We start from the raw sequence: 10000 nt of genomic DNA, 5'->3' as shown, positions 1-10000 counted from the left end.
TTTTGCATGTGTGAGACACAGAATTCATAACGTCTTGAAAGACTTCTGGTGATTTATCAATTTACATCCTGCCATACCACACATTTCCTAGACTACTCTAGCAGCCTACTCAATATGTCTAGCAGCTTACATGACATTTATTATTGTGTTCAAGGATTTAAGATGATGTGTCTGCATATTGCACAACACAAGCACAGTCTGCAAGACCAAACTAGTCAGTGACAAACTTTAGCAGATAGTGTTTAGAGGGGAATCTAAGCTACTTTCCCTCCACAGTATGTTGGGGCAGTCGTGGCCTGGTAGTTAGAGACTTGGTCTTTTAGCCTGGGGATTGTAGGTTCAAATCCCACCTGACCTTTCCCTACGCCTCCATTTATGGGTGAACTGTCTTTGAGGGAGGCACCTAACCTCACATTGCTCCAGGGACTGTAACCAATACCCTGAAAATAATTAAGTCACTTTGGATAAAAGCGTCAGCTAAGTTTAAGGTAATATACAATTTCTGTTATGGACCACAAGAGGGCTCTGTCTCTTTACAACTGTATGTTTGTTTCACTGTAAACCAATGAAGGTAAGGCCAAAACAAGTCAGTTTGTGACTTCCCTTGTAGTGTGATCTGTTAGCGCTTATACTGTTACGGAAGTGACACCAGACTTAGCATGGTGTTTTTTTAGGGTATGTGTTGTAATTCTAGCCTATGAGCCCTCAGAAATATACATGTCATGATGTACAATGCCTTACATTGTTACAATATTACATTGATGACTCAACCCAATTCTGTGTGTGTGTGTGTGGGGGGGGGGGCACTGTACAGCACACAGACACAGACACACACACACACACACACACACACACAGACACACACACACAGAAACACACACACACACACACACACACACACACACACACACACACACACACACACACACACACACACACACACACACACACACACACACACACACACAGCTTCTGTGTGTTGTCCTCTGCTCAACCCTCCGTGGTTGTGGCATGTGCTCGGTAGTCAGTAGTCAGCCGGAGGCTGCTGTGCCAGCTTGCCCAGCTCATAAAGGCCTTCGCTCTGCTGTTGTGGTACATACAGTACTACTGGAAACCAGTGGTTCCCAAACTGGGGGCCAGGACCCCCTCCTGGGGGGTTTGTGGAGGTGCAGAGAGAACACAGAGAGAAGGGACTTTGCATACAAATGGGGAAACCACAATTTAACAGCTAACATAAATCCATGGATGAGTTGGTTAATAAATGTACTGTATTTATTATGCCTGTGTAGCAATAGCAATGGACAAAAAATGCTTCCTGTGTGAAATATGGTCGGGTTGCGCAAGAGGCGGGATGAGGATTGGGGGGTGGAGGGGTGTTCAAAAGGAGTCACAGTTCTAAAAGTTCGGGAAACACTTTATTTTAAATTTCACTCACAAGTCACTTATATAGCCAGTCAGTCATATAGACAGATAGTCATTCGGCATGTATATTAGTGGCTGACATGTGAGTCCAAAAAAACTTTGGGAACTGCTGCAGTAACCCCAACTCTGGCAAATCACCCAGAGCAGAGTACAAATTCCACCGCCGTCAGGTGCCTGCAGGAGCTGGGCATGTCTCTTCAAGCACTCTTTTTTCTTTCTTTCTTTCTCTCTCTCCCTCTCTTCCTCCTCTTTCTCTCACTGCTTTCCATTACTCTTGGATGTATCATGTATCATGTATGTAATATCATGTGCTAGTGTTGGACTTACACCATACATTTACTTTTACTTTTGATACCTCTACAAGCAGTGTTCGATCAAGTGTGATGCGAAAGAGTGTTGTTAGTGTTTAGTGTCCAGGGAAAATGTTTGAGGCTGCACAGAATTTGTCAACTCAATACTCTCACTCACTCTCACACTCAATATCTTCTGGACTGTTTCTTTCAAAGACTTAGTGTAATAGCCTGCTACAGCTGTGATGTGGTCCATGGGAGAGTCATCGTCATGACTTTACACGTCCTCAATTATGTTCTCTCTTCCCTCAAATGAACGTGAAGAAGTAGACATGTGTTTTCCATGTCTGGATAAACTGCTTGTAAAAGTATTGTCTTGAAAAAACAAAATGCACAGACATTGAAATTCAACTGTTTTATTTGTTTCCACTCTCCAGGTTCTGTACCGGTTGAAGGAGAAGGTTGAATACTCCGACCGCCAAGTCAAAGCCCCGCCGCCGCCAGGCCCCCGCGACGTCCGCCTGACCCCCATCCCAGTGCTCCCGGCGCCCCCGAAAACCCCACCGCCACCTCCACCTCCACCTCCACCTCCGCCAAAGCACCCCCCACCTCCCCCTCCTCCTCCTCCCAGCAGCAGCATGGTGCAGGCCAGGCCGGTCCCTAAAGCACCCGCCGCAAGCGTCACACCCGCGTACCCATTTGCTCGCCCGTTCAGTCATCCAGTCCTCCACTCCGCAAGCTCCCCCTCCTCCTTGTCTTCCTCCTCCCATCCCATCGCGGTGCCCATCATCCCCGTGGCCCACAGCCTCGTCTCCTGCCACGCCCACGAGTCTGCAGTCGCTCCCCCCTACACTCCGCCCACCACTGCTGAGGTCCGGCCCTGCTTCTCGGCAAGCCACTCCCCCTTCAGGATGAAGCCTGCAGCCGGCCTCCAGGAGAGGTGAGCAGTTGGTGTTCTAGACCAAAACTACCCTGGGGGCTGGGGTGGGGTTTTTCAGGGCGGCGGGGGGGGAGTGTAAGGTGCGCGCACATCCCAAAACTTTAAACTTTAAAGTAACAACTAGCTACGGGTGCAGAATATAAAAAATTGCATAAAGGAGAAAAGGAGAAAAAATATTCACACACCGCAAAAGCTCCCTTGTCATGATTTTAATGTGAAAAATGGCACAACGTTTCGACCAGCAAGGTCTTCGTCAGGTGTTTTTTCAGGGGGGCACATAAATTGGCAAAAGAGATATTATTAATATATATACAAAAGAGATACAAAAGATATATGTTTTGAATATATACTATACAAAAATGTATATCATGTTGCGTTTAGATTTTTTTTTAAAAAGTCATTGGCTGTTCAGCACAGGGGCCTTAACAGGGGCAAGGAACCTATAGGGGAGGGGCCCTGGCCAATTCTGGCCCCTCGCTAGAACCACCTATGGGGAGGAAGTTTTGGTGAGACTTCTTTTGGGTGGGAGATTGTGCGGTGACTGTATGCTGCCCTACAAGGGTAAAGTGAAGTATCTACGGTAACATTGAAACTGAGAAAAAGGGCTTCAAACCTTGGTATTAGGTTGGATATTGTAGTTACTTCAAATTTTATATAGCGATATCTCTAAAACGGGACACATTCGGACCATAAGGTGTTCTCACAAGATTAAGGAGGTGTAATGAAGAGCCTTTTCAGTCTAAACTAGTTACTGCAGACTTTGCCTTTGTAGTGCAGAATGGAAAAAAAAACATTGGGAGGTGTTTTTGGGGTTTGAAAATGTCTGTGAGGTTGAGAAATAATTTAAAGAATTTCAGTATCATAGAAATTTGAGTAGCCTATGTTAAATTAGAGGAGTGGTGAGTTCTGTTAGGAAGTTAAAACAGGGTTAGCTCCACTGACAGGGGAGGAACAAACTGATCTCTTCTCCTAGACACAGGAAGAGGACGGGGCCCATTATGTAGGCCAGGGGACTCAAACACAAATTGACTGATGGCCAAAATCAAATTCTGTAACAAAGTTGCGGGCCAAACTCATAATTTATTTTAAAACATGGCCTAAAATTGTGTGTGCATGCACTTAAGACTTTAAGTTAAATTCCACACAGTTTCCCCCATCATAGTATGTGGTAGTTCAAATGTGCCTGCACATATTGTGTTGCATTTTAGACTTAGCTGTTTCATTGGCCTGGGCTTTCTCCTATTCTTGTGACACGCCAAATTTCATGTTCAAGTCTTGGTACGCTATACATCAATGGTGTATGTGGGCCAACTGTAGTACACATTTTGAAATGATCAGGTGGACCAAATAAAATGACTCAGGCCTAGGTTTGACATCTCTGATGTAGGCCTACATTCTGTTTTTTCAGAGGATCATGTACCGCGTGCCTAAATGAGGTTTTTATACAGAAATGCTGGGGTAACATTTTTAGCTTGCAACATTTCGTTCAATTCGTTCAAGGCAAGATGGTGCAAAAACAATGTCATTATCTTATTGTTTTGGGTTAAGCATTATTGGACTCGCTAACTTCAATCACGCTCAATTGTAAAATATATCAATTGTAATAATATTCGTTCTACTGAATCTTGGTCCACATTAGCATTAGTCCCACATCCCTTTTGCACCTAAATCTCCTTTTGAAATGAATTGTCATCTCCGACGGCATACGAATGTGGGCTATATTGCATTTTTGGAATTTATTGCCAGGCATAACTGTGTTTTCCACAGCTAAGGCACGCATTATCATTGAACATGACAATTTACATATCAAGTGATGAATGCTGCTTTCAGGAGCATTTCCTTTGCCAATTTCAGTTTAACCTCCAGTGACTGATTCACTTGATTGTGCTTTGGATGAGGACACCATGTCCTAAAACCATGTCCTGTTAAGATATTTCAGAGACATATCACTGGTGCTTCCTTCTTCTGGCTGGCATGAGGATCTGAACAATGTTGTTCTGGGTGTTTTTTTTTAATCTACCCAGAACATTTTGTTACTCTCACCCTTTTTGTCTTATTTGTTTTGGACAAAGCTAGAGAAAATAAAAAAAATTTTTTTTGAATCAACAACTCAGCAAAGAAGCCATCTGAAGTGTTACAAATGTAATCTACTGCAGTCAGGCCATTGTTTTTAGGCAGTTTGTCACAAGGTAAAAATCTGAATAATAAATAATAAAAACAAAACCTTAGTGCTACATTAACACTATGATTGAAGGTTCAGAAATTACAGTACTGTGTTTCAAAATGCATTTAATCCACCTTTCAGTGAGAATTAGGGTAGATCAGATAACACACTTCAAACATTTGTTGAGGCATTGCTTCAAATAACACCTTCTACTGTAAGTATATTACTTACATCTCTCTCTCTCTCTCACTGATACTTGAGCCAGTACTATTGCCTCTGCATTTTATACAAGCACAGCTGTTGTCAACGTGATAGGCATGATCATCACAAAAGTATGCAAAAATGCGTATCAACAGGTGTGTAATTAACATGCACTACATGGGAGTGGAGTGACAGAGAGAAAAATGTGTTGAAGATATATTACACAAAGGGCTTGGTTCCTATTTGACTGATTTGGGTAAATAGGTAGAGGATTTGCGTAGAGAGTAATTGCGTTGTCAAATACTGCACTCTCAAATCTTTGTGGTTTTGTCAAATCGCAATCAGTAGTCTCACACCCCGAGGCAAGGCGATTTTACTTGTACAGCGCATTTCATACACAGAGACAGTTCAATGTGTTTCACAAAAATAAAGGTATGGCACAGCAAATAATATATTAAGTAAGGCTTAACAATGAAAAAGGGGACAAATGGATCAAATCAAGGAATTACGTCAGAAGGCATCACCATGCACAAACAAGAAATAACACACAAACATGTGAAAGAGCACCCTCTGGTGGGACATGGTGGACTCACACAAAGTTCCCACACAAAGGCACATGATTCTTTCCATTATCCCAACTCCCTTGTCCTTGTGCCCTTGTGATGATGTCACAAGAAGTCAGTGTCGACAAAAAAATAATTCAATATCTTGCAAAAGCGCAATTCAATGGTCATTTTCTCATTTACAATTGGGACGTTGAATGGGGAAAAGTTGTTATGGCTAGTAGAGTAACTTTATTCATCCCCAGGGAGAAATTAAGGTGTCAAGTAGCTTACATAAAATACACACAGATAATGCTGACATGGACATTTCAGAGACATATGACACAGGTGATAGTTGGGGGAGGGAAATAAAGAAAAAATGAGAAAAAAGGTATTTGTGCATAAACATATTCTGTGAGTAGAGGTAGACATGAGATTAGCATGACCAAGAATGAGTTTTGACAGGTACAGTAAGTCTACAAACACAAACACACGCACGCACGCGCGCACGCACGCGCGCACGCACACGCACACGCACACGCACACACACCCCACAGTAAGTCCAGTGGTCATGAGAGTTCCATGACAGTTCCAGGTTGACAGTGGGGAAAATTGTTTCCTCCACAGAGGCAGGGCAGTGAAGCGTGAGTCCACAGAACTTAGAATAATGAAAAGAACTCACAGTCATTTGTTACCTCCTACTTGGCTTCAGATTGCCGCTTTCTCCCAAAGTGGTTGCCCTTATTTAACACTCCTGGGCAGACTGCTGATGACTACCCACACAGCACAGCATCGCGTGGGACCAATGCTGTGAGTTTATCAGGGAAGGTCAGTCAGTGTCCTGTATGTTTGGGTTTTTTGGAGCCTAGCCACGCAACGGGCGATAAGAATATCCTTCCTTTATTGTTGATGTGTCTTGCATTTGATATAAAAAAATCACTCTACTCGGTTTCCTCATTAAACAATGTGCTGGGCTGGATGTCCTCTGCGATGGTTTGTTATCCATCATGGATATATCCAGCCGACCGGATAGGTGTACACGTACAGTACATTGTGGTGTACATTGTGTGTACCGTGCGTCTTTGTCCGACCCATGGCCGCTGACAGATTTGGCCGGGCAGGCACGGGACAAAAGTCATCTCAATACCCCACCCTATACATACAATGTAAAGAGGACCCAATTCTGGGGCCCCCACCTCTGCCTGGGCCCGGGACAACTGACCCCTGCCTGTCCCCACCTCACGCGTGGTTATTCATCACATAATTTATTCTGAGGCCGGGGCATGAGTCCAGGGTTTGGCCTGGCCTGGCCTGGCCTTAAAGGCGGCCTGGGCCTTGAATGGAGGTCGTGGAATTTGACCCCGGCGGTCGGCCGTGGTGTTTTCACAGCTCCCGGCAAGTGTTTGAGGGCGCCTACGTGTGGAGTGAGGAGTAGGCCCTTTACTGGTCTGTTGTAGCTCCTCCAGGCTCTCTCTCCCTCCCGCTGTTCCGCTCGCCCCCTGCCCTGCCGACGCTCGAGGTGAGAAGCAACAAACACCTCGGGTTCTCATGTGTCAATAGGGAGCGAGAGAGAGAGAGGGAGAGAGAGAGAGAGAGAGAGAGAGAGATTTCAACAGTCATGAGGGTTGTTTACTCGAGGGCGAGAGGATGGGGAGGTGGTGGTGGTGTTGATGGTGGTGATGGTGGTGTTTGTCGTGATGGAGAGAGGGAGGGCGGAGAGAATGAGGAGGTGGTGGTGACGTTGGAGAGAGTATAGGGAGGTGGTGGTGGTGGAGGTGGAGGTAGTGGAGATGGTGGTGGTAGTGGTGGTGGTGGTGTCTGTCGTGATGGAGAGAGGGAGGGCGGAGAGAATGAGGAGGTGGTGGTGGTGGTGGAGAGAGTATAGGGAGGTGGTGGTGGTGGTGGTGGTGGAGAGAGGATGGGGAGGTGATGTTGGTGGTGGTGGTGGAGGTAGTGGAGATGGTGGTGTCTGTCGTGATGGAGTGTGGGAGGAGAGAGGATGGAGAGGTGGCGGTCATGGTGGAGACTGGTTTGGGTGAGAGCAGAGAGGATGAGGGGAAGATTAATCTGAGGGGAGTGGATCATAGTGGAGATAGAGTTTAGAGAGATGATGGTGGGAGGTGTTGATGGTAGGTGGGTGGAGGTAGTCATGACGATAGTGGGGGGGGACGACTAGGTCTCAGGGTGGGAACACAGGAAGAGATGATTTGGAATGTTCTAATGAAGAGAGAGAGAGAGAGAGAGAGAGAGAGAGAGAGAGAGAGAGAGAGAGAGAGAGAGAGAGAGAGAGAGAGAGAGAGAATAATAATAATGGCCAGCCAAGGCAACAATGGAGACGTCTGAAGTCATAGGGGGACAGCCATTGCTGCTGAAGAGAGAGCCAAAGGAGGAGGCGTTGGAGTTACTGACTTGGGCTGCTGACAAAAACGCCTCTTTTCAACCTGCACAACCATAGCTATGGGATTTTGAAAGGACAAAGCCAAAAGCAGAGGTGTCAAAAGTAAAAGTAAAAGTAAATTGATGGTGTAAGATGAATATGATAAGGAGAGATGAGGGTCTTAGCTTTTAAATACAATTAACGTAATGTTTTTATGATATTTATGTTTTTATTGGCTGGCAGTGCCTTTTCCCAAAAATGCCAAAGGAATTTAGCAGGCGTTTTTCTGCCTGTCTTTTAGGCATCATTGGGTTGAACCCCACAACCTTTCTCAGGGCACTGTCCTTCCCACTGGCCACCCCCCAGGAGCACATTGTCAGTAGTGTCCTACGTTCTTGTCAGTAGCGTGTCCTATCCTGCGAGAGCTCTTCCCTCTTATCTCCCTGCTCCAAAGCCTCTGTGCAGGAGCAAGAAGCAGAAGCAGAGCCAGACGAAAAGGGAAAGGCGGGACCAGGGACGTGTCAGCTGACTTCCTGTGCAGGATATTGCTGGCTTCCTGCCGTGCCCCGCTACTGATTGCGGCAGGATGATGCTCCTGTTATTGGTACAGCGAGTGACCGCCCCTGTTTCACACTGTTGATGGCAAGGGGCCCTGGCCCGCATCATTCATGTGGCCCCTTAATGTGCACCGTTCCATCAGTGGAACGCTGTAATAATAGTCATTGAGAAACCTTTGCTAGGCTACCACAGTACTACTACCACTATCACAATACACAGGATCGTTATACATTATTATTACATTACATTATTATACATTACATACAGGGCTGTAGTGGAGGGTAAACGCACGTAAACGCCGTTTACGCACCTCTGGAATTTAGGAAATAGCGTTTACCCACCTCTAATAGCGTTTACCCACCTCTAAATAGCGTTTACGCAGCTCTTAATGGCAATTACGCACGTCAAAGTTCCCTGCGCCTTGTGATCTGCCGTTGGAATAATCCAAAATAAATTTGGTGTCTTTAAAAAATATTGTTGAACACACTTAACACTTTAGTAGGAATCGTTTTCATCTGCTCTGTATTCAGGTATGTGACCTTCCAACCAATGCCTTTCGGCGGCGTCGGAGAGAACCAATCAGGATCCAGGGAATGTAAACACATTCACGTTGTATAGTTGCCTGCCTGCCTAACTGTTTCAAGTTAATCATCATGGATATTAGTATGAGATATTTGAAGAGACCATCCAGTGCTTCCACTTTCGCAGATGCCAGCAAAAGGCCTCAAGTACAACGTAAGAGTGACAGAGATCAATTTACACGAGTCGTTAAATGTGCTTTATAAATAAGTTTGACTTGACGAATTATGGCAATGACAGAACGAGCTATGTAGCAAGCTGCTGGTACTGTATGTATTGGTTAGATAATTAGTCCCAGGGTAACACAGAATGAGGGGAAAGCATTAGGCAGTGACTGTGGGGGTATTGTCGTTGGTTCATGTGTGCAAACATGTAACATCGGGTGAGTAACAGAACATGTGCGCAACGATGCGTTATGACGCGGCGAGATGCAAGGATCTTCGTCCAAATCGCTAATCGCATGCATCATCGCTACCTGCGTTTACATCGCGTGCCGCGTGTAAGGGAAATGTTAGTATTTGACATGCATGGAATTCACTTCAATTTGTGCTGTTTCTTGATCCAGTTGTGGGAAAAAACGATTGGCCAAACTCACAATAGAAAGCCTTTGCTGTGCTACTGTCCCAGAGAGCTGGAAAAAAAACCTCACTCTTAACATGGGTGTTAACCAGTCCAATGAGCTCTCTCTCTCTCTCTCTCTCTCTCTCTCTCTCTCTCTCTCTCTCTCTCTCTCTCTCTCTCTCTCTCTCTCTCTCTCATAGTAGATTGAACTTAACTAGCCTACTATTTACCCATAACAAATGGTAATGAGCCCTTTTTAATTTGTACCACTGAAGGCATTTGATAATGCTTCATCATATTTTAGAAATAGGGCCTATGTGCCTACATATTCCTTTTATATACCAAATGTTGGTCATTTTGAAATTG

The 10000-nt window shown here is 45.1% G+C and overlaps 1 protein-coding gene across 1 annotated transcript in view; it reads left to right on the top strand.

The window, feature by feature from the left end:
• ptprr (protein tyrosine phosphatase receptor type R) overlaps nucleotides 1-10000 on the top strand; it is a 46368-nt gene that overhangs the window by 13510 nt on the left and 22858 nt on the right. The window contains exon 5 of the mRNA XM_063216855.1: nucleotides 2150-2652. Within this exon, the coding sequence (XP_063072925.1) occupies nucleotides 2150-2652 (503 nt within the window). The remainder of the gene's footprint in view (nucleotides 1-2149; nucleotides 2653-10000) is intronic.

Source organism: Engraulis encrasicolus, chromosome 15, assembly GCF_034702125.1.
Source record: "Engraulis encrasicolus isolate BLACKSEA-1 chromosome 15, IST_EnEncr_1.0, whole genome shotgun sequence".
In the NCBI taxonomy this organism is placed as follows: domain Eukaryota; kingdom Metazoa; phylum Chordata; class Actinopteri; order Clupeiformes; family Engraulidae; genus Engraulis; species Engraulis encrasicolus.
Note: the sequence above shows the minus strand (reverse complement) of the source record. Positions and strands in the feature narration are given on the sequence as shown.